At 42.6% G+C, this 26144-nt stretch overlaps 1 protein-coding gene across 2 annotated transcripts in view; it reads right to left on the bottom strand.

The window, feature by feature from the left end:
- LOC126473867 (neprilysin-4-like) overlaps positions 1-26144 on the bottom strand; it is a 742276-nt gene that overhangs the window by 211226 nt on the left and 504906 nt on the right. For both annotated transcript variants that reach the window (XM_050101197.1, XM_050101196.1), the window contains exon 4: positions 12567-12650. In XM_050101197.1, the coding sequence (XP_049957154.1) occupies positions 12567-12650 (84 nt within the window). The remainder of the gene's footprint in view (positions 1-12566; positions 12651-26144) is intronic.

Raw genomic sequence — 26144 nt, 5'->3', positions numbered from 1 at the left:
GCAGGAGGCAGTGTTAGAGCGTTGTAGCGGACTTTGATACCTCAGGGAGTCACAGCTAGTGATACGTGGCTGGCGACCACGGGGCCCCGAGCTGAGTCCTGGCATTGCTTCCACTTACTTATGCCAGGCTCCTGACTTTTATCTTTCCTATCCGACCACCCTTGACCAGCTCTTGTTCTTTTCCGACCCTGACGCTATTAGGTTTCGAGGGCTAGGGGTCTTTCATTTTCCAACCTGTAATTCTCATGCAGCGTCTGACCCGGAGCGGGCGGCTGTGAAAGGCGTCTGTATCCCATGTTAGGGGCGGCCGGCAACGGAATACCACCGCAGATTATCTTCCCTGCATAATGCAGTCTCCATTTTACGCACAAAAAAATGGCTTCCTCTCATGTTAAATCAGTGTCCGGAGGTAAAATAGTCCCCCATTCGGATCTCCGGGGGGGACAACTTGAAAGGAGGCAAAAAATCAAAACGAGAATTGGTACCTGGAATGTCAGAACTCTGCTACAAGCAGGAAAACTAGAAAACCTTAAAAGAGAGATGGAAAAGAATCATATGGACCTCGTAGGAGTTGCTGAGGTAAGATGGAATGGACATGGAGAGTTGCAGTCAGATGAATATGTATTCTACTACTCAGGAGGAGAAGTAAAAGGAATTAATGGAGTAGGAATGATTATGACAAAGGAATTGGCTAAATGTGTGGAATATGTAGACTATGCAAATGTCCGGGTTATTGGTGTAAGGCTGAAAGGAGCACAAAAAGATATACTGATTGTCCAGGTGTATATGCCAACTTCAGAACATGATGCCAAATTGTAGAGGAAACGTACAATGTAATAGAGAGAATAATGGACGAAAATGATAAATGCTGCAAAATAGTAATGGGAGACTGGAACGCCATTGTGGGAGAAGGGAAAGAGGGAAACATAGTAGGCAGTCATGGTCTTGGAAAGAGAAATGACAGAGGTGAATGATTAATTGACTTCTACAGGGAAAGGCAGCTGATAGTGGCAAACACGTGGTTCAAGAAACATAAGAGGAGGCTCTACACTTGGAAATCACCAGGGGATAAATACAGAAACCAAATCGATTTTATACTGGTAGAAGAAAGATACAGGAATGGAATCAAGAAGGTGCACACATTACCAGGTGCAGATATTAATAGTGACCACAACTTACTTATGGCGGAAATAGAAATAAGAATGAAAAAACTGAAAAAGGCGACAATGGTGAAGAAATGGGATCTAGAGAAGACAAGGTCCAACAAAGAACAAATTACAGAAATGCTGTCTCGGGACTTTCTAAACACATTACGAGACAAAGAAGCACCTGATAATGCCAACGAGTACTGGAATATGCTGAAAGAAGGAATCATTAAAGCAGGACAGCAAAATATAGGATATGTAAAAGGGAAAAGGTCAAAAAAACCATGGGTCACACAAGAAATGATTTCCAAGATGGAGGAGAGAAGAAAATTGAAAAACAAGAACACTGAAGATGCAAGAAAGATATACCGAAGGTTAAATAACGAACTGCGAAGAGAAACAGAGCAGGCTAGGAAAAAATGGCTAAAAGAGGAATGTGATGAAATTGAAGAACTGAACAGGAAAGGAAGATACGACTTACTATACAACAGAGTAAAGACTATGACATGGGAACAAAACAGAGCAGGAAGTGCTACTATGGAAATTTTGAGTAAAGACGAAGAGGTAGTGTATAAAGATCGTGACGATGTCCTCCAGAGATGGGAAGAATATATAAAAGAGCTATATGACACAAATAGCAAACCAGAAACTCTGGAACTTGAATCACACAACAGTGTAAGTGATGAAGAGAAAGGACCGACCATCATAATGGAAGAAGTAAAGTCTGCCATTGCTGCAATGAAAAATGGCAAAGCAGTAGGTACAGATACAATACCGGGAGAAATACTAAAATGCTTGAACCACAATGGAATAAGAGAAATATTGAGGTTATGTAATAAAATATATGACAGTGGTGAATGGCCTGAGGACTTTTTGACAACAGTAATGATTCCATTGCCGAAAAAACAAGGAACCAAGAAATGCAGCGAGCACAGGACAATCAGCCTCATTTCACATGCAGCCAAAGTGATGTTAAGAATAATTAATAAAAGACTTGAAAAAGTAATAGAGGAGAATCTCGGCGTGGAGCAGTTTGGCTTTAGACGGAATACGGGCACCAGAGATGCAATAGGGCTCCTACGAATCTTGGGAGAAAGGTTTATTGAAAAAGGAAGAGACCTATATATGTGCTTCATCGATTTAGAAAAGGCATTTGACAATGTGGTTTGGGACAAGCTGGCGACTATTATGAGGGAAAAGAGAGTGGACTGGAAAACCAGAAGACTTATAAACTCATTGTACCTTAATCAAAAGTTTCAGTTAAAGTGAGAGGAGAAAGTACAAACTGGATCAGACTAGGGAAAAGAGTAAGACAAGGATGCTGTTTATCACCTACTCTTTTCAACCTGTACTTGGAAAATATGATTGACCATTGCTCATTAGATGACAAAGGAGTAGAAATAGAAGAAGAGTAGGGTGCTTGAGATTTGCTGATGACATGGTCCTTCTAGCCACAGGGGAAAAAGAATTACAGGATTTGGTGGACACCATTGCAACTAACGGAAAAAAATATGGAATGAAAATTAACACAAATAAAACAAAAGTATTGGCAATAGGAGGAAATAAGGAAATAAAAATTCTGCTGAATGAAGAAACACTAGAACAGGTGCAAAATTTTAAGTATCTTGGAAGCAGGATAGACACCGACTGGAAGTGCACCACAGAAATTAAAACAAATAGCAATGGCAAAAGAGGCATTTTATAAGAAAAGGAGAATCTTCTGCAGTGGTATGGACAGGGAACGCAGAAAGAGACTCATAAAATGTCTTGTATGGAGTGTTCTTCTATATGGCGCTGAAACATGGACTATGAGGAAAAAAGACAGAGAAAGGCTGGAGGCTTTTGAGATCTGGACATGGCGGAAGATGGAAAGAATAAGTTGGATGGACAGAGTAAAATATGAAGAGGTACTGAGAAGAGTGGGAGAGAAAAGGCAGTTACTAGATGTAATAAAGAGAAGAAAAAGAAATTGGATTGGGCATATATTAAGAAAGAATGACGGACTGATAAAAACAGTTTTAGAAGGTTATGTAGAAGGGAAAAGGAAGCGAGGAAGGAAGAGATTCCAGATACTGGATGACATGATGGACGGTACAACATACAGCAGCCTTAAGAAGGAATGGATCGCAGAAAATGGAGAGGCAAAGGACCTGCTAATATAGCAGATAACTGATGATGATGAGCGGACTTTGAAAAGTGCCCCTGCTGACACGAAATATCCAAAGGCTGATTGGATGCGGCGGCCAAGGAGTAACGGCATTGGGAGGATCTGAGCGACGTGTACCAGTTTAGGGGCGACGTACATGTTGACATACGACACACGTTGGAGTTGGTTTAAGTTACGGTGCACTTGACCGCGGACATGGTGCCGAATCGACTGCAAAAGCCGCCGGTAAGCCAGGGCCACTGTGCAGTTTTTGGAGCTCGTAAATTCGATACCCAAGTAACGAAGGTTGGTACTGACTGGGAGTGGGGTCGGCACCACAGCCGGGAGGCCGCGCCCAATGTGCATCATAGTCGATTTACGGACATTAAGAACGCTACCAGAAAGACGTCCATACTGGTGGATCCATTGGATGGCGTCATTGAGTTCCGTGGGAGGAGTAGGTGAGAAAGAGGAGGTCGTCCGCATAAGCCCTGCACCGCTACCAGGGGTGGACAGGTCATCGAAAGTGAACGACATATACGAGGACTCGCATTTTCTCGGTTAGTTTCACTGATGTTTACGTAAAAGGGCTATACAGGGTGAGTCAACAACTATTGACACCTACAATAACTCAGAAACTATGATAGGAGCTGAACAGTTCGTGGGACAAAAGTTGCATTGGACAACGGGGGCCATAATATGACGCTGGTTTTTTTTGTTGGTAGGTGGGGTCGCTTCAGAGATATGTAGGTCGACTTTGTTTTTTTTTAAATGGGGTGCTATAGTCTGGTACTTATTTTCTGACAGCGGCTATCGAGACGAATCGAATGTTGTGTAACAGTAAGGTCTTCGAAGGTCAACGAAGGTCATAATGGTGACATGAACGTCAATTTACAGAAGGTGTTCGAAGTGGTGACCATTTGTATCAGTGCAGTGCTGCAATCTTTTTATCATGGGTTGAGTGGTATTCCTTATCACTTCGGCACCTATCGAAGCACATGCTCTGACAATTCTCTCTCGTATATCGTGCAAGTAGTAAATATCCGCCGAATGCGGCCTATCCATCTAACGTGCCATTGACATGTAAACACCATTCGACGGTTTCGCAACGCAACACTAATAGGAACGGTAAGAGTAATATCGACGAATCAAGCATATGTGAATGATGTATTCCTTCGAAGAACAAGTCGATATGTTTCTTATTTACGGAGCATGCCGACGAAATTCAGTGAGAGCTAGAGATTTATACGCTGAAAGATATCCTCAACGTACTCACCGTACACGTCGTACATTTAAATACGTGTATGATAAATTCAGAACTGGATCTTAAGCGCGACGGAAACATATCCGGCAAAGGAAAGTTACTAACGAGGAAACGGAAATTCGTACTCTTGCCACTGTGGTTCGAGATCCTCGCGTTAGTTCGCGTCAAATCGCACGGGAATCTGGCATCAGCCAGAGTAGTATTGTTCGTGTTCTGCATCGCCATAAATATCATCGTCACCATACAAGTCTCCACCAAGAATTAACTGGTACGGATTGTATGCGCCCCACTGAATTCTGCCGATGGGTCAATTCAGATTCAGAGGGATGACACATTTATTAATTTGATTTTATTTACTGACGGGGCTGCATTCACGAACCATGGAAATGGTAATTTGCATAACATGCATTATTGGGCAACTGAAAATCCGTGTTACACACCAAAAACCATCGTCGGTGAATGTATGGTGTGGGATTCTGGGACAGAATTATAGGCCCCTATTTCATCGAAAAAAAATTTAATGTTAGGAAGTACACCACATTCCTGCAAGAAACATTAGGTCTGATATTGGAAGAAATACCTTTAGGAACAAGGAACAGAATGTGGTATCAACACGATGGGTGTCCGGCACATTTTTCGCTGATGGCTGGAAATTCCCCAATCGTTGGATTGGACGCAGAGGAGATGTGTCGTGGCCGGCTCGTTCGCCAGACTTGACGCCTCTCGAGTTTTTATTCTGGGGTTTCGTAAAAGACATTGTTTATAAAGACGTTCCAACTACACCTGAAGATATGCGACAGAGAATTGTCAGAGCATGTGCTTCGATAAGTGCCGAAGTGATAAGGAAAATAACTCAATCCATGATAAGAAGACTGCAGCACTGCATTGATACCAATGGTCATCACTTCGAACACCTTCCGTAAATGGACATTCATGCCACGATTGTGACCTTCGTTGACCTTCAAAGACCTTACTGTTACACATGATTGGATTTGTGTTCCAATGTGTCCGTAAAGGGAAGTTTAGATTCAGCACGAATTACGAGTTTTGACTTTTGGTTGTGATATATGCACGTTTTATTAGAAAACCAATCGAGACATGCGTGTTGGGAGTTGCTTGAAAAGAAAGGGAATGAAACATGGATCAGCGGACAAATTGCAAGGAAACAATTACAGCTGTAATAAAAAATTTAAAAGGAAATGGGGTGGATATGTATCCAAGGGTATGGTCGGTGTATGGACTGAGACAATTCTTTCCATGATACCAAAAGATAAAAAAAAAAATGGATTGAGACGACATCGTTATCGGAAGTGGGAAGGCGACAAGAGAAGTTATGCAAGAGCAACGTCGGTACGTAGGGCTGAATACAGTGAACCATGGAGAAGTTTGGAGGAGGCCTTAATCCAGTAGCCAATGTTGAATGGGTCATGGTAAAGATAGTCATTGCAATAATGACGCAGCTGTTTACAAAATACTAGTAGCATGTGAAAAAACTTGTATATTTATCGAACTGATGGAAATCTCAGTTTAGGACTTTTCGTTTTCGTTAGCTCCGATAATAGGTATACCCAAAATGCGTTTGAAGAGAAAGACAGTTTATTCACTGATTGGAATTTTTTTGACGTTTTAAATAAAATGGTAAGTAAGTACCTCCTCCGGTGAGTAAATTATCAGAAAAACAGTACGTTGTCTTTGCAGTATTACGACGCTCTGACATTAGTGCAGATAGATTATGTCATGACATTGCTCACTCTGTATCAACGCTGTAACAAGTGGGCGTGACACGATGTTAAAATTCCTTAGCGAGAAAAGTCTAACGGCAAGAAAAAAGACAACTGAAAGCGTGTCCTCCAGGCGTGAGCTGCGGTAACTCTTGCGGACGCCCCGTTCCACTTTCCGTAATGAGCACACAGAAAAGAGCCGGGAGACCGCCGAGAGAAGACGGCTGAATATTACGCAGATCAGCAGTCGACCACAGGCTGTGGCATTACGCGTCACTGCTTGGTTCATTCACCGAAATCCTACTGTGGTGCCACGAATTTGTGTTATCCATTTCCCACGCTGTTGTGGATATTGTGAAAGATAACGATGGAGAAAATTTGCGCTGGTCTTGGGTACAACAATAATACGACGTTTAGTGTTGGCAATGAGCTTATTTAGAGATCTGTGCTGAATCGTAAATTATCAGAAGTTTTCGTGGCAACATGAATCGAAAGAAGGTTGTGTTTTGGTGAGGAATCAGCCTCATATTGCGATGCAAGCCGTGGTGTTGTGTTTTATAGTTTTTCCGTTTATCTCTTATAGACTTGCCAAAAAGTGTGCTCGTCAAGCAGAAAGCAGCGGATGTAGCAGGCCTAAGAGGAAATTAAAAGCTTTTTACAGAGGGTTGTGTACAGTGTGTTTAATGAACTGGGGACCTAGAAACGACGGAAAAGCTATGTCCCGTCGTAGCCCTAAGTGATTCACAACCCCACAACGGGCCACAGCAGTCAACTCACCCCACCGCCGCCCCACACCGAACCCAGGGTTATTGTGCGGTTCGGTCCCCCGGTGGACACTCCAGAACAAAGACACCTTAAAATCGCTTTAAGAGATAAAGCACACATGACGAAGAATAAAAACTGCAAGGGAGAGGCCTGAGAGGATGGAAAAAGAGGGGAGAGCAAGGTGCAGCGTGAGAGAGGGCGGCATGTAAGGAATAGGGGGGGTCAGGGGGTGTATCTAGAGGCAGGAGACAGTTGGGGTGGGAGATGAAGAGGGGAGACAAGGCAGGAAGGAGTGCAGAGACACTGAAGGGGATCACGAGAGAGGGAGGGGGTGTAAGAGGGGGAAAGCCACTCAGGAGAACGGAGGGGACGAGAGGGAGCCCTGAGGAGGAGGCAGGAGGGTTAGAGTTGGTTGGAGGGTTAGACGTCAGGGCAAAGTTGATCATTCTTGAGGGGTAGATGATGGAAGTTGTATTGGTTAAGGAGGTGGAGGGTGTGGAGATGGAGAGAGGGTGGGACACAAGGCGCGGCAACGGGTTGGGGGTGGAGAGGAAGGGGGACATCAGGGGGTGGGGGAGGATCGAGTCGGCGGACAATATACAGGGTGCGGATGTGTTCAAGGAAAAGGAGAAGGTGGGGGAAGGGGTTGAGGTCATAGAGGATGTGCGTGGGGGATGGAAGGCGGATACACAAGGCAATGGAGAGTGCATGGCGCTCGAGGATTTGGAGGGTGGTATAGAAACTGCTAGGGGCGGAAATCCAAGTAATGCTGGCATAACACAGGATGGGGTGGATCAAGGATTTGTAGCTGTGAAGGATGGTGGAAGCCATGATCGGCGGCGGGGGTACACTTCCTCCTGGATGGCTGCACGTGACTTTGGCTAAGGAGCAGAACATTCGTGGCAGGAGCGACCTCTCTTGTCAATTTACACACCCTCTGTGTTTTGGTCCGGTGCACGCGAAGGCCCTCTGCAGGTCCCGCTGCAAATGACAGAGCCGGAACGCCGTGTAATCGCAGAGGCAGAGCAGGCAACCAGCCAGACGGCGGTGTGTTGCAGTGTGGCGTTGGCGCCTGACGGCTTTCGAGACGCGCCAGGTTCTTTTTGGGAGCGATGCTATTTTTGCCCTGGCAACTTTGGCTCCCTGCTAGTCGCTTCCCACCTTTCGTATATGATTGTTACAGGTTTCAGATGCATCTACTTAACAGTAAACTGAGTGCACTCAACTCAAGAATGAAGCACCAGAGGTTGAGATGCAAATCCCTTGAGCAAGTAGTCATTCAGTGAAACTACTCTGTAATTGCAGGTCTGGATTAGCATCAAAGTCATGAGATGTTCAATTGACTCTTTTATTAGAACATGTTACGCGTTTCGGGATTACACCCATCTTCAGACATCACAAACTTCAGTTCCTTCCTAACCAACCAGACGTACAGCCTTGACAACTCAAAGAAAGTGTCGAATAACATGTGACTGCGACACAAGCAGTCTTGAAGCAGAGAGATAAATGGTTTAGGTTAGAGTCACGCAAATCGGAAAAGTGACGTCCAATTAAAAGATTTGCACCCGGGCACTGAACCACACAAAATCATTAAAAGGGTGTTTTATAAAGAATTCAACTTTTGACCCATAACAGCATCCAAATTTACTGATGAAATTAAATAATTTCCATATTATTGCAATGTATGCTAAACTGTGATTATTAATGAAAGGATTTTAAAGTACAAGTTACATACATAAAAAAGGGGGGAAGGCTTTCAAAATACATATAAAAAGATGTAAAAATGTACAGAGTTCTGTTATACTGGACTACACACATAATTTCAATGTTTTTGACACAAGACGCTAGCGCTTTGAGCTCAGTCAAAATTGCAAAGGCTTCCACATCTGGATTGTTCTTCGAATTTGTCTTTAGCAAATCCAGAAAGGATGTCTCTAACACTGATCGATCTGTTCCACTGTTCCTCCTTCTCCATACCTTCTTCTTCCAAACTCTCAATCACAACAGGCAAATACTTGTAGCCATACACTCCAAAAAGTTCCAACTATAGGTCTTTGTTGTTGACTACTTGTTGGCCCTGCTTGATTGGTGTTGCGTCCGATAAAATATATGAAGTCTTTGATTGAGGTTATCAAAGTTTTTGCACAAGAAAACGGCGCGTCTTATCTAAGTACTCAACCTTATTGTGATTGGAAACTGTGGAAGGTGAAGCCCTGCCATTTCTTGGTACAAAACTTGACGACAGGGAGGCTTTACGAGAATTTTCTTCAGAGCAACATTGAAGTCTTTTTCTCTGCAGTAATTTTCCCTGGTACTGTCGCAAACACGGTGTAGACCATGTACAATACATGTCCCATGGTTGAGGTTGGGGTATATGCCCTTCAGTTATTAGTAAGCCGAAAGGATGTAGCGTCTCGGTATTTTAAGGTGATTATCAGAGACACATCAAAGTTAGGTGGAAGAATCTAGAGGAAAAGTGAACAAAGCTTACAATTGTACACTCTAAGAGAAACGGAAAAAATGAGACACACCTCAAAGGAGTTATCCAAATGAGACGGAACTCGATAGATGTTATGTCCGTGTGCAGACAAACAAATGATTACAATCTGAGAAAAAAATGGATGATTTATTCAAGAGAAACAGCTTCAGAACTCGAGCAAGTCAATAACGTGTTGGTCTACCTCTGGCCCTTATGTAAGCACTTATTCAGATTTTCGTTGATTGACAGAGTTGTTGAATGTGCTGCTAGATATTTTGTCAAGAGGAAATATAAAGTTGGATGGTAGTTGATCCTTTGATCGGTGGCAAAATTTCATAAAGTTTATGCAAAAAAAAAGAGACTTGCCTTCAGAAAGCTTTTGGCACTTGAAACGTGGACAGCTTATTTAAAATCACAGCATGACGAAGAATTTTATTCGGAGTCCTTGAAACAGGCAGGATATTACCTTGCAATTCGAAGCCATAATGCCAGCGTGAAAAGGGAGTTCTCTTTCGTAAGCGCCTAGTGGACAAAGGAAATGATTTCCTGGGAAAATTAGGTCCTTGGTAAAGTGGATTCCGGTGAATAATATTAATGATTAACCACAGATTACTGTTGTTTGTGTATGTGTCTAATTGAAATGACGAGATATATTGAATATCTTTTCACTTTCCTTTCCAGAAGAATTGATAATAGTTTATTTTGTTTACTGAAGAAAGTTTAGTTTTTTGTGACGTGAGTTATCTTAGGCAGAAGACCGAGCAACTGAGAAGACTGAGCACTTAGTTTCTGATATAATTGCCAAAACATAAGGCTGTGTATAGGCGAAATACCCACAGACTTCAAGAAGAATATAATAATTCCAATACCAAAGAAAGCAGGTGTTGATAGATGTGAAAATTGCCGAACTATCAGTTTAATAAGTCACAGCTGCAAAATACTAACGCGAATTCTTTATAGACGAATGGAAAAACTGGTAGAAGTCGACCTCGGGGAAGATCAGTTTGGATTCCGTAGAAATGTTGGAACACGTGAGGCAATACTAACCTTACGACTTATCTTAGAAGAAAGATTAAGAAAAGGCAAACCTACGTTTCTAGCATTTGTAGACTTAGAGAAAGCTTTTGACAACGTTAACTGGAATACTCTCTTTCAAATTCTGAAGGTGGCAGGGGTAAAATACAGGGAGCGAAAGGCTATTTACAATTTGTACAGAAACCAGATGGCAGTTATAAGAGTCGAGGGACATGAAAGGGAAGCAGTGGTTGGGAAAGGAGTGAGACAGGGTTGTAGCCTCTCCCCGATGTTATTCAATCTGTATATTGAGCAAGCAGTAAAGGAAACAAAAGAAAAATTCGGAGTAGGTATTAAAATTCATGGAGAAGAAGTAAAAACTTTGAGGTTCGCCGATGACATTGTAATTCTGTCAGAGACAGCAAAGGACTTGGAAGAGCAGTTGAACGGAATGGACAGTGTCTTGAAAGGAGGATATAAGATGAACATCAACAAAAGCAAAACGAGGATAATGGAATGTAGTCAAATGAAATCGGGTGATGCTGAGGGGATTAGATTAGGAAATGAGACACTTAAAGTAGTAAAGGGGTTTTGCTATTTAGGGAGTAAAATAACTGATGATGGTCGAAGTAGAGAGGATATAAAATGTAGACTGGCAATGGCAAGGAAATCGTTTCTGAAGAAGAGAAATTTGTTAACATCGAATATAGATTTAAGTGTCAGGAAGTCGTTTCTGAAAGTATTTGTATGGAGTGTAGCCATGTATGGAAGTGAAACATGGACGATAACCAGTTTGGACAAGAAGAGAATAGAAGCTTTCGAAATGTGGTGCTACAGAAGAATGTTGAAGATTAGGTGGGTAGATCGCGTAACTAATGAGGAGGTATTGAATAAGATTGGGGAGAAGAGAAGTTTGTGGCACAACTTGACCAGAAGAAGGGATCGGTTGGTAGGACATGTTTTGAGGCATCAAGGGATCACAAATTTAGCATTGGAGGGCAGCGTGGAGGGTAAAAATCGTAGAGGGAGACCAAGAGATGAATACACTAAGCAGATTCAGAAGGATGTAGGTTGCAGTAGGTACTGGGAGATGAAGAAGCTTGCACAGGATAGAGTAGCATGGAGAGCTGCATCAAACCAGTCTCAGGACTGAAGACCACAACAACAAGGCTGTGTAATAATTTCTTTTAGTTTAGGCACATTTAATGTTGATCTCGCAAGGGTCTGACCGTGCCTGGTTATTAACAAACGACCAACTGATTATTTCTATTTAAAATAGGTAATCTGGCATTTAGGACAAATGTCCAACTAAATATGACTTTGAGTCGGGCTTTTCCATTTTTGTTCCTGACAACCCTAAACACGAGGATGTTCCAAACGCTTAATGTCCACAACCGAACCGGTCTTCTCAGATTTAGCAGCCAGCCTCATCTCAGTGGATTTATTCAGTTCGTTGCCTTGGCCAAACATTCCAGGAAGTTGTGAATAATGCAACATTCATCACATTTTAATAAGTTTTCACAGTGACAAAAGACTGTTCCATTACAATGTGCAAAGAAAACAGAAGTGAATCGTACAATGTTCAGTGCTGCCAACTTATTGGAAGAGAAATGGCGGGCATTTCAAAATTTATGTTCTTTAAACGACACCCGTTAGAATGGAAATCTCTGAATGACCTCAAGTGAAACGGACGATGAAGCAGTGAGCACGTTAGACATGCGGACTGACATTTTATGGCGGTGCTGGCAATCTGATTTTGTGCCGAGTCAGGAGAACGTCGAGGAACATAACCGCTGAGGTGTCTGGGTCTCAGAACTTGGAGGAAGAGAACTAGTTTCTGACTCCCCCGCCCCCCCCCCCTCTACACACACACACACACACAAACACACACACACACACAAACAAACAGACCAGTCGGAGGAAGTTTGAACTCTGCTCGAGACTTGGACTGCCGTGCATGCAGCCGGGGAATCCCCGCCGGAAGTGACGAGCCGGCAGGCAGGCGGCGGTGGCGCCGCGCCGCGGCACTCACCGGACTTGGCGCACGCCTCGGAGACGCAGGTGCGGGCCTCGGGGCGCCGCAACATCAGCGCCATCTTCTCGCCCGACTTGGAATCTGTGGCAGAGGAAAACAACAATCCTCAGGAGGAATCGTGAACACGTGGTGGAGAATCGCGGTGGCATGCCGTTCATTTGTTATAGCACCGTAGCTATGTGGCGTATTGACGTAGTGAAGACATTTACACACACAAACACACACACACACTAACGGAGAGAGAGAGAGAGAGAGAGAGAGAGAGAGAGAGAGAGAGAGAGAGAGAGAAGGATTCACTTACACAAGTTATTACACAACCAGAAACCATCAGCTTGTTTCTGCGTACAAAGGAAATGCTCGGTGATAATCTTTCACTTTCTAATATACAACACGGTACATACATAAAATCTCTTTATAATTTTTCACTTTTATTTGCGTTCATACGTATGCTGGGGTGTTGCTTGTTTGTGTACTAGTGAAGAAAACTGTTTTTCTTTCAGATATTGTAATTCAAAAATTATCAAATATATTAATTATGTTACTATTGTCATTACTAACTGCACAATCATTAACAATTTAAATAATGTATACTATAGTATAAAAATAAAATCCTAAATTACGGATTAAGTTGTTTTTATCTGTAACCATCCATATTAACGTCAGACAGTATCTTTGTACAGATTAGTGGATCTTTGGCCATTTTGCTGAAAATGTGTTTTAGAAAGAGACAGATGTAATCTGATGCTTGTAAGTGACGGACATGTTGTATTGAAACGACTGAAGCTGAGAAGTATTAACTAAAATGAGCAAGAAAGAAAATAAATTCCTTTTGTCGCGTCTGTACTTTCCTGCGAGCGGATCAGGATGGGAGCTGGACGCTAAATCCAATCATGAGGTAGCTCGTCGAACTCGACATCCTGGTGCTGGAATATAAGCTGGAAATTCTTTGCAGATAAGGGAATTCGGTGGGATACAGGACGTATACTTTTGATGAAATAACTGAGATGGAACACGAGGTAGGATAAGAGCACTGTCGAATCCTAAGAGGCACCAACACATTGAATGTAAGTTGAGCAATCCTGCATGTACCCTGTGCAGCTAAGTTCCACGAGAAACTAAGTCCCAAAGGGCAGAGTAACTCAGGTCCAGCGTCTGAGGCAACTGTCGGAGGAAACTCCCAGCAGCACCAACGGCCCAGCTTATATAGGCTCGTCCGATGCAATCCCCCGCGATCACTCGCGCCTCCCGTGTCTTGTCTTCCTTCCGGAACATTCTGTCGTAGCTGGACTCGTAGCTCCAGCGTCCCTTGCCACAAAAACGAAACCTCTCCTGCTTCCCAGCGCCCTGGCTGACGTTAGGTTGCGATCCTACAAGTTCATCTTATACATTTCTACTCACATCAGCGACCCATTCGCGACACTGTACCATCTCATTTGTAGTTGTACATAAAACCTAATTAAACCGCGATTCTTATACACATATTTTAACAACGCGTTTCAAGAGACAATGCTCTCATCATCAGGTTGTAAAGTCTATGTCATGAAATTAAACGGACTAAAAGGCAAAATACCATCACAAATAGTTGGGAAGTCCATAGAGTAAAACAGAATTAAAAGTATATTGGACTGTGGGTCCTCGTCTTACATTGAAGTTGGCCGTCCCATAGCTACCAAGTATGCTGTCGCACTGTGCCGGCTCCGGAGCTGTTGTGGACTGGCGTGCCTCGGTGTTGTGGCGTGGTTACAGCCGTGTGGTTGACGGTAACGCTATGCTACTGGGCGCCTTATTTCCTTATTGCATTGGTCTGCCATCGTTAGCCTCTCGCAACTCCGTCAGTGACATGTTACAAGTTTAAAGTCGCATACCTACCCTAAAATAATTCCAAAAACCCGCTAAAAAATCTCATTTCTTTAAAATTATCTTGTGCATTTAGAATATTGCTTTGTTTCTTTTCATGGATAGCTATCTCGAATTCCTCTAGTAAATCAAGTTTCCTCTCTTTCTTATCTACATGCAAAATTTGTACGTTGTCTTCTATGCTATTAAGGGGATGGCCTGTTTCATATATATGGTTCGCAACAGCTGATTTGTCATAATTTCCTAACCTGAGCGCATCTTTATGTTCTTTATACCGCATCGCGAATGATCTTCCTGTCTGCCCTATATATTTTGCATCACAAGTTCTGCACTGAATCTTACAAACATCCGATCTTTCAAACTTATTTCTCTTCTCGCCAATATCGTGCTTAAGGCTATACCTCACTAGGTTATTAGTCTGAAAAGCTATTTTGACATCGTATGGCTTAAAAATATTTGCTATCTCTTGTGAGACTGTTCCGTAGTATGGCATCGTGATAATTTTCACTTTCTCTCCATCGGGTTTTTTCTTTTTGCGCTTATTACTTTTCCGGAACAGTTTTTTAACCATATCTATTCTGTAACCGTTATTCATCGCTATTCTCTTAACGGTATTAATTTCAGCCTCCCTATCTTTTTCACTCATAGGTACATTGACTGCCCTATGCACGAGACTACGGAAAGCAGCTTCTTTATAAGCCTGCGGATGGCATGAATCATTTGGGATCACGGCATCAGTCGTAGTTTGTTTTCTATAAACGGAGAACGCATGTTTGTTGTTCTGCTTCTTTTACATTCAGGTCCAGGAACTGTAAACAATTGTCAGTTTCATACTCCACGGTAAATTCTACTTTATTATGTACGTCGTTGAACTTTTTTACTATTTCCTCAATGTCCTCATGGGAACCATCGACAAGTAACAGAGTGTCGTCAACATAACATTTGTAATAAACAATTTACCCATAATGTTATCGTCAGAATTTATAACTTTATCTTCAAGGTCGTTGATAAAAATGTCCGCCATAGTTCCTGAAATACTGGACCCCATGGCTAACCCATCGTCCTGAATATAAAATTTGTTATGAAACGAAAAATAATTAAAACTTGTAATGAGCTGTAGGAGTTCAATAAATTCAATTGTCTCTTGCGTTGAAATTTTGCCGTATTTAAGGAAATCTCTCTTAATGATTTCTATAGTTTCGTTAACCGGAACACTGGAGTATAAGTTCTTAACATCCAACGAAACCAAACGAGAAGTGTCAGTGACGCGTATCTTTAATTTCACCTATCATGGTCATACTACCACGCACCAAATAGTTGTTTTTATACACGTAAGTCTTTTTCAGAAATTAAGGCTAACGATGGCAGACCAATGCAATAAAGAAATAAGGCGCCCAGTAGCATAGCGTTACCGTCAAGCACACGGCTGTAACCACGCCACAACGCCTAGGCACGCCAGTCCACAACAGCTCCCGAGCTGGCACAGTGCGACAGCATACTTGGTAGCTATGGGACGGCCATCGACTTGTGTCAACAACTTCAATGTAAGACGAGGACCCACTGTCCAATACCCTTTTAATTCTGTTTTACTCTATGGACTTCCCAACTATTTGTGATGGTATTTTGCCTTTTTAGTCCGTTTAATTTCATGACATAGATTTTACAACCTGATGATGAGAGCATTGTCTCTTGAAACGCGTTGTTAAAATATATGTATAAGAATCGCGGTTGAATGCTAACAGTGATAACCAGTATAACGAAAACTGCTACCTAGACTCCATAATGGATTATATTAAAACCTAATTAATCTTGAAGCATTTCGCTGTAACAGTGAAGTTTATTGAGCATTATTTTAATTTTGACTCTGTTATTATTGATAGATATTAGATCAGACAGGGATGCTAATGAGGTTCAAATGATTCAAATGGCTCTGAGCACTATGGGACTTAACATCTGAGGTCATCAGTCCCCTAGACTTAGAACTACTTAAACCTAACTAACCTAAGGACATCACACACATCCAAGCCCGAGGCAGGATTCGAACCTGCGACCGTAGCAGCGGCGCGGTTCCGGACTGAAGCACCTAGAACCGCTCGGCCACAGCGGCCGGCATGCTAATGAGGGCTAGGAGCAGTTGATATGGGACTTCTCTGTACTGCATATAGTAACTAGGCATGCTGCAGAAACCTCCTGGCAGATTAAGACTGTGTGTCAGATCCACGTTTGAAGTCAGGACCTCTGTCTGCCACGGGAATCTGCTCTACCAACTGAGCTACCCAATCACGAATCAAGACGTGCCCTCACTGTTTTACTTACACCGGAACCTCGTCATCTGTCTTCCAAACGGTTACTGAGTCATGCTCGGGGGCTTGCCCGCGCAAAGGCAAAGGTCCCGAGTTCTAGTCTCGGTCCGGCTTATTTGGTAGAGCACGTGCCCGCGAAGGTGTGTCCGTCTGGCACAAAATTGTAATCTGTCAGGATGTTTTACATCAGCACACATTCCGCTTCAGAGAGAAAAATTTGTTCTGTAACTACATCACTTATGTACTGTTTTATTATATTCCGTCCCAGTGGCCGGCCGCTGTGGCCGAGCGGTTCTAGGTGCTTCAGTCCGGAACCGTGCTGCTGCTCCGGTCGCAGGTTCGAATCCTTTCTCGGGCATGGATGTTTGTGATGTCCTTAGGTTAGTTAGGTTTAAGTAGTTCTAAGTATGGAGGATTGATGACCACAGATGTTAAGTCCCATAGTGCTTAGAGCCATTTGAACCGTCCCAGTGAACCACTGTCAACCATCACAGATGCACTTTGGAATCAGGTGAATGTAGCATGGATGGATATACCACAGGAAGCCATTCGCGCCTTTTAGGCGTCGATGGCATCACGCATGGAACAAGTTACCAGCGCGCATGGCGGACCCTTTGCCTACTAGACAACAGGACTCATTCTCAACCGGGGTCACTGAAATGCTAATCATTTTTGCAGAACATACTATCGTACATGGTCTCTGAATATGAACGTCCTATCTCTAATCCTGCAAGGTGCTCTGTTTTCTCTGAACATGAGAGTAGTTAGTCATATATATATTCACTACCAACGATCTTTGGGTTCAGAAAAAAAGACAGTTTTTTAGATCTTCAATACAAAGCCACACTTTTCAATAATTAAAACAAGTAAATATTTTATCTTCTTAAAATTTTTAAGCTATACATTTATTTATAAATGCTCTTGATCGCAGAGCGGCAATTGTACCACTGTCAGTCCACCATCACGCAGCCGGACGAAAGAGCGAAACTGCAATAAAGGAAAAAATGTACACTAGCGGATTCGTTCAGACACATTTTTCTTTTGTAAATATTGATGTGCATAAGTTAGTTTAAAAAACGTTATTTCACTCGCATCAGATTACTTTTTTGATGAGTTAAAAATGAAACTATCATAAAGCGTCGATAGCGGAATATCGACAGCGAGACTAATATTGAGTTAATCATGATAATAGCATGTTTGGATTGGGGGTACTGCGTATGAAAAGAATGAACAAGCGGGAAATGATGTGACATACGGCTGCAGCTGTATCGAGCCCCACGAAACCAGTGGGCTTTATGCAGACCTAAAAATCACACTGTTACGAAGCTTTTCACAATACTGGCGGTATTATGTATGAAAACATGAATGAATGGAAGCTCACATGAGAAGTGGCGGCTTTAGTTTTATCTGGTTCGTCAAAACCTCTGGGCTACATGCAGTCTGTAGAAAATGTAAAGAGGAACTGGATTTCTCAAGCGCTGTGCAGTCCCTGGAGCTTTTTTCACACCGGTACAGAATCGTCTAGCAGTAGTATTAGTATTTACAGGTACCCGAGGCTAGCTGAAGATCTGTACTGCGTTGAACTGTAATTTATGCGGTCCTCTTTTCTGCAGGTGTGTTACGTTAAGTAATAAGAATAATGAACGTATGGCATTGGTGGCCGGGAGACCCCTAACGAGGCGGTTCGGCCGCCGCTCCACAAGTTCTTTATCGCCACTACGGCGACTTGCGAGTGAATGAGGATGAAATGATGGTGAAAGACACACAACACCAAGTCATCTTGAGGCAGAGAAAATCCCTGACCCCGCCGAGAATCGAACCCGGGACCCCGTGCGCGGGAAGCGAGAACGCAAGACCACGAGCCGTGGACTTACGTTAAGTAAATTCTAAGAACTATCCTTTGTCAAATGTTGTGTTGCAGTTGATTAACGAATGTAAAAGTGAAGTATACGAATGAGCACAATTACACAGGGTAAGTCACCTAACATTACCGCTGGATATATTTCGTAAACCACATCAAATACTGACGAATCGATTCCACAGACCGAACGTGAGGAGAAGGGCTAGTGTAATTGGTTAATACAAACCATACAAAAATGCATGGAAGTATGTTTTTTAACACAAAGCTACGTTTTTTTAAATGGAACCCCGTTAGTTTTGTTAGCACATCTGAACATATAAACAAATACGTAATCAGTGCCGTTTGTTGCATTGTAAAATGTTAATTACATCCGGAGATATTGTAACCTAAAGTTGACGCTTGAGTACCATTCCTCCGCTGTTCGATCGTGTGTATCGGAGAGCACCGAATTACGTAGGGATCCAAAGGGAACGGTGATGGACCTTAGGTACAGAAGAGACTGGAACAGCACATTACGTCCACATGCTAACACCTTTTTATTGATCTTTTTCACTGACGCACATGTTCATTACCATGAGGGGTGAGGTACACGTACACAGGTGGTTTACGTTTTTCAATTACGGAGTGGAATAGAGTGTGTCCCGACATGTCAGGCCAATAGATGTTCAATGCGGTGGCCATCATTTGCTGCACACAATTGCAATCTCTGGCGTACTGAATGTCGTACACGCCGCAGTACATCTGGTGTAATGTCGCCGCAGGCTGCCACAATACGTTGTTTCATATCCTCTGGGGTTGTAGGCACATCACGGTACACATTCTCCTTTAACGTACCCCACAGAAAGAAGTCCAGAGGTGTAAGATCAGGAGAACGGTCTGGCCAATTTATGCGTCCTCCATGTCCTATGAAACGCCCGTCGAACATCCTGTCAAGGGTCAGCCTAGTGTTAATTGTGGAATGTGCAGGTGCACCATCATGCTGATACCACATACGTCGACGCGTTTCCAGTGGGACATTTTCGAGCAAAGTTGGGAGATCATTCTGTAGAAACGCGATGTATGTTGCAGCTCGCCGACCGTGGCCCGTGTTTGTTACAACACGCAACTGAACGTCGGAGGTTTCAAGCGTCAACTTTAGGTTACAATATCTCCGGATGTAATTAACATTTTACAATGCAACAAACGGCACTGATTACGTATTTGTTTATATGTTCAGATGTGCTAACAAAACTAACGTGGTTCCATTTTAAAAAACGTAGGTTTGTGTTAAAAAACATACTTCCATGCATTTTTGTATGGTTTGTATTAACCAGTTACACTAGCCCTTCTCCTCACGTTCGGTCTGTGGAGTCGGTTCGTCAGTATTTGATGTGGTTTACGAAATATATCCAGCGGTAACGTTAGGTGACTCACCCTGCATACAGAGTTCATACACATTAATTTCACTGAAATGAAATGAGTGGAATCAACGCAGATGAAATCAATGAAATGCAATAACATGAAATGAAATAATTACAACCGGTACGTATATACCGAAGCTGGACTGTAGGAATGTATAATATGCTGTGGTAAATGATAGTTTCTGCTGAAGCGATATTGAAAGTTCGATGTCTGGCTTGCCGAGAGCAGACCGTTCGACGGTCGCCGTAAACATTTATTCCACGTTGAGAAGCAGGATTCCGGTGAATTACAAACATTCAGCTAGAGAGTTGATTGTGTAATTCAGTAGCATCAGTCATTCTAAACTCATCGACGTACAGACGCTCTTTCTCAGCTTTTGTCTATGTCATACGATGCTTATTACAGCCGATGCGACAGTGTAATTTGTTTGTAAAGGTGGAGATTTGAGAACTAACAGTTGTAAACTGTACTCAGGTGACTCCCATTTGTACCTTTCTCTAGCTGAAACTACGTATTATTAAATGCATAGGGAAGTTACCAATGTCACACTACTTTTTCAAAAGGTACATGTTCCCTGAGATTTCAATCAACAAATGACCATAGGGAACTACAGCTTACGATAAAAGTTTTGTGAAATTTTGCATAGATCGTTAGCTCCATCGAAACACACAATTTCCAGTTTCTTAGTTCCTAGGTGCTATTAAAAGACTGGAAAATTGTATTATAGTTTTTCATGTTGAAACGAAAGAATTTTTGAAGTTGTGTTATGCTACTTTTGCTATTATAGTATTGTAAAGGATGAATTTACTTTTTAAAATATTACCTTTTACAATTTGCCTTCGATAACGCAAAGTATAAAAATACTGCTGCACCAATGGAAAAGAATTTCTCGCCCATTCTTTGTTCACGCTGGTGTACTCTCAATGAATTACAAAGACAAGCTTCAGCAAATGTCGTTGGTAAATATATTCTCTGTTATTTGGCAGATCCGCTCATTGTGTTCGTTATATATTGCCTCTGCGGGTTTTGATAGCCCTTTCTCTACCACCGTTATCCCACGATTTATCCAAAGACATGTCTGAAAGAACAGACCTTGTTTGACGATCCACAGCTGTACAAAATAATTCGATATGCGAGTATATTCCCTGGCTGTGAATTCTTTGATATCAGCTATATTCGGTATAGATGTACTAGCTATTAGTGACATTATGAGAATTTGTGTTGGCTGGGACTGGAACCCAGACTTAACCACTTCGGCTATCCATGCACACTCGCTACACCGACTGAAACCTCAGTATATCAAGTTGTCCACATCCTAATGCCACAGCTCTTTATGTTCATCACCTTATGCTTGCCAACATTACTAAGTGGATTCTTGCATAAGGATGTAGACATTGTAACGTACAGAGGTTTGGGTTTGTCCAGAGTGTGTGCACGGATAGCCGAAATGATTCAGTCTGCCTTCGGCAGTGGTGAAGTGAGCGCGCCTTGACTGCGCCTCGCCTACTTGCGACCGAGCGCGCGTTTGTTTACCTCCGCGTAGCGGCATGACTCCATGTCCGAATTCATCGACCGCCATGGCATTTTCCATTCGCCAATCCACGATTAAACTAACTTTTCCTTTGGATAATGGACGACCTAAGGCGTAACAACTAGAAGGTTCGTACGGGACGAAATGCGTCTCATGCCGCAAGATGTTCTTGCAAATCGTTTTCCAATCCTCAGTTCTACTGTGCACATCAAGATGGCGAATGAAGAGCTGTGAGCTGACCTTGTGCGGCGCCATGATACCGATCTCAAGTTCCGACACTCTATCGCCTATACAGAGTGGTCCACTGACTGGGCCAAATATCTCACGAAATAAGCGTCAAACGAAAAAACTACAAAGAACGCAACTTCTCTAGCTCGAAGGGGGAAACCAGATGGCGCTACGGTTGGCCCGCTAGATGGCGCTGCCATAGCTCAAACGGATATCAACTCCCTTTTTTTAAATAGGAACCCCCATTTTTATTACATATTTGTGTATTACGTAAAGAAATATGAATGTTTTAGTTGGACCACTTTTTTCGCTTTGTGATAGACGGCGCTGTAACAGTCACAAACGTATAAGTACGTGGTATCACGTGACATTCCGCCAGTGCGGACGGTATTTGCTTCGTGATACATTACCCGTGTTAAGATGGACCGTTTACCAACTGCGGAAACGGTCGATATCGTGTTGATGTGTGGGTATTGTGATCAAAATGCCCAAGGGGAGTGTGCTATGTATGCTGCTCGGTTTCCTGGACGACATCATCCAAGTGTCCGGACCGTTCGCCGGATAGTTACGTTATTTAAAGAAACAGGAAGTGTTCGGCCACATGTGAAATGTCAACCACGACCTCCAACAAATGATGATGCCCAAGTTTGGTTTTTAGGCGGTTTTTCACATCCCACTAGGTGAATACCGGGCTGGTCCAGTCTTCCACTGGAGTTTATCTGTAATCTCCGTAACACTTTCGCGATTACTAAATGATCCTGTAATGAAGCGCGCTGCTCTCCGTTGGATCTTCTCCATCTCTTCCATCAACCCTATCTGGTAAGAATCCCACACTGGTGAGCAGTATTCAAGCAGTGGACGAACAAGTGTACTGTAACCTACTTTCTTTGTTTCCGGACTGCATTTCCTTAGGATTCTTCCAACGAATCTCAGTCTGGCATCTGCTTCACCCACGATCAACTTTATATGGTCATTCCATTTTAAATCACTCCTAATGCGTACTCCCAGATAATTCACAGAATTAACTGCTTCCAGTTGCTGAACTGCTGTATTGTAGCTAAATGATAAGGGATCTATCTTTCTATGTATTCGCAGCACATTACACTCGTCTACATTGAGATTCAATTGCCATTCCCTGCACCACGCGTCAATTCGCTGCAGATCCTCCTACATTTCATTACAATTTTCCATTGTTACAACCTCTCGATATACCACAGCATCATCCGCAAAAAGCCTTAGTGAACTTCCGATGTTATCCACAAGGTCATTTATGCATATTGTGAACAGTAACGGTTGTACGACATTCCCCTGCGGCACACCTGAAATCACTCTTACTTCGGAAGACTTCTCTCCATTGAGAATGACATGCTGCGTTCTGTTATCTACAAACTCTTCAATCCAATCACACAATTGGTGTGATAGTCCATACGCTCTTACTTTGTTCATTAAATGAGTGTGGGGAACTGTATCGAACGCCTTGCGGAAGTCAAGAAACACGGCATCTACCCGTGAACCCGTGTCTATGGCCCTCTGAGTCTCGTGGACGAATAGCGCGAGCTGTGTTTCACACGATCGTCTTTTTCGAAACCCGTGCTGATTGCTACAGAGTAGATTTCTAGTCTCCAGAAAAGTCAATGTACTCGAACATAATACGTGTTCCAAAATTCTACAACTGATCAACGTTAGAGATATCGGTCTATAGTTCTGCACATCTGTTCGACATTCCTTCTTGAAAACGGGGATGACCTGTGCCCTTTTCCAATCCTTTGGAACTACATTGCAGTCTTCCTCTGTGAAACAGCTTTGGAAAAAAGACATTTAGTATTTCGGCCTTTCTATTTCAGTACCATTTTGGTCACAGAGTGACTGGACATTTTGTTTTGATTCACCTACCGCTTTGACATAAGACCAAAATTTCTTAGGATTTTCTGCAAAGTCAGTACATAAACTTTACTTTCGAATTCATTGAACGCCTCTCGCATAGCCCTTCTCACACTACATTTCGCTTCGCGTAGTTTTTGTTTGTCTGCAAGGCTTTGGCTATATTTATGTTTGCTGTGAAATTTCCTTTGCTTCCGAAGCAGTTTTCTAACTCGGTTGTTGTACCACGGTGGCTCTTTTCCATCTCTTACGATCTTGCTTGGCACATACTCACCTAATGCATATTGTATGATGGTTTTGAACTTTCTCCACTGATCCTCAACACTATCTGTACTCGAGACAAAACTTTTGTGTTGAGCCGTCAAGTACTCTGAAATCTGCTTTTTGTCACTTTTGCTAAACAGAAAAAATCTTCCTACCTTTTTTAATATTTATATTTACGGCTGAAATCAGCGATGCAGTAACCGCTTTATGATCGCTGATTCCCTGTTCTGCGTTAACTGTTTCATATAATTCGGGTCTGCTTGTCACCAGAAGGTCTAATATGTTATCGCCACGAGTCGGTTCTCTGTTTGACTGCTCAAGGTAGTTTTCAGATAAAGCACTTAACAAAAGTTCACTGGATTCTTTGTCCCTGCCACCCGTTATAAACGTTTGAGTCTCCCAGTCTATAGGCGGCAAATTAAAATCTCCACCCAGAACTATAACATGACTATGATTGAGAAGTAGCGGCTCCAGTATGGGGGAAGCCGAAAACCGCCGGGAGAGCGGCGTGCTGGTCGCGCGCCCCTGCATACCGCTTTCGAGTGACGCTGTGTGGCAAGGACGACACGGCGGCCAGCGGAAACCGCGCTGTCCTGTCGTACTGATCGTTGCGCATAGTTTCTAAACGTATAGTACGAAGGACACTTTTCGCAGAAAAGTGAAAGATTTGTATGAAGACCTCTGATTCGTGTACACTACGAAGCCACCATCTTCAACAAGTGCCCTTTTGTGGTTCATGGTACCTGAGTCTGTAGTTCTTTTTTGCGCGTGAAAAGAGTGTTTTTTTCATGAGCGTACTTTTCCTCTGAGCATAACGTCGTTTAGTTAAACATGTAGCTGGAAGCAGTCGTGTCCACTCTGCCGTTAATTAAACATCTGTTTCTGAGTGGAAAAAGGTTGTTAAAGCAAAACTCTCCGTTGGCGCTTGTATTTCTGCAGTACAGCGCCTGTAATTAAACAACTCTGTCTTTGCTCCAACATCGACACCTTTCTTAGTAGAAAGTCTGTCTCGGAGTTTGGAAAGCTTTATAGAGGAATACGCGATGTACAAGCAGTCGACGAAACCATAGCAATTTACATGTACCCTGCCGTTACAGTGGGAATTATGTCATTCAGTGTGTGTTATTTCTCTTCTTACCTTGGTGCATAGACGAAACCAAAGTCATGCCTGGCAACAGTTTGCGTCCACTTAACACAAAGCATGACACATCTACTTGGGAAAGCGAATTTAACGACTTCACGTCAAGAGTAAGGAGCAAGTTATAGTTCAATGTTACGTTTTGTACCGTAGAATAGCTATTATATAAAATGAGATTTCATAAGTTTGTCGTAAAGTGTATTTATTTCTGCACTATGATTTTTGCGATTGCAGATTGGGCTGATATTAGGTACCGAAAACGGTCATCATTGAACAAAACGGAAGTGCGGCTGTGGCAAATAATTCTTTTTTTTCTCCTAGGAAGGCCATGACTGAAGTACATAGACCACATTCAATGACATATTGGTTATGGCTGACCTCTGGTTTCTTATCTCATTGTAGTCAATTTAGGATCGTTTACCGTAAACTCGTGAAGCTTTGGCACAATCTGTATAAACTTAGAGCAACTGCAATGAAACCTATTGATCATATTTTTCAAACAAATAAAATTAATTCCAATAGCTTCTTTTCGGAAGGAGCCGCAGCATGCATTAGGTGAAATTAACTGCTGCATGGAATCACTATACCCTTTTTGGTATTTGCGCTTGAATCGCTTCATTTATTTAGAGACTAGTTTTCATTACTCAGGTGACATGAAAGCTTCTAGTTATGTGGTAAATAATTACCACTGATGAAACCAAAGTCTGGGCAAAGGTTACAATGGCCTTCTTCTGGAAAGACGCAGGAAACCCACAGGAAGGCCAGTGCAGACCCAAAAGACCCAGAAGAAGGCAACCGTAAACGTGGCCTAAACATTAGTTTCATCAGTGACAATTTTTTACAGTATGACGCGGTACGAAAACAAGAAAACTTCCATGGTAGCTGATTGGCCGCGGAAACCTACGCCATTATGCTTTCGCCACTCGCTATTATCTATCGCACGCCGGCGTTTATTGTTTTCCGTAATTGTTGTTTCAGTGAGGTTTCTCTAGTCGAGCCCACGAACAACCGCCGAAGAACTTTATGTGACTTGTTGTTTAAGCAAGATGACTGATGCTCAAAGAAATCCTTACACTTCATCCGTTTACAATTCTATGAGTGCTCAATTTTA

This window comes from Schistocerca serialis, chromosome 4 (genome assembly GCF_023864345.2).
Source record: "Schistocerca serialis cubense isolate TAMUIC-IGC-003099 chromosome 4, iqSchSeri2.2, whole genome shotgun sequence".
In the NCBI taxonomy this organism is placed as follows: Eukaryota; Metazoa; Arthropoda; class Insecta; order Orthoptera; family Acrididae; genus Schistocerca; species Schistocerca serialis.
This window is presented reverse-complemented; position numbering and strand designations above follow the sequence as displayed.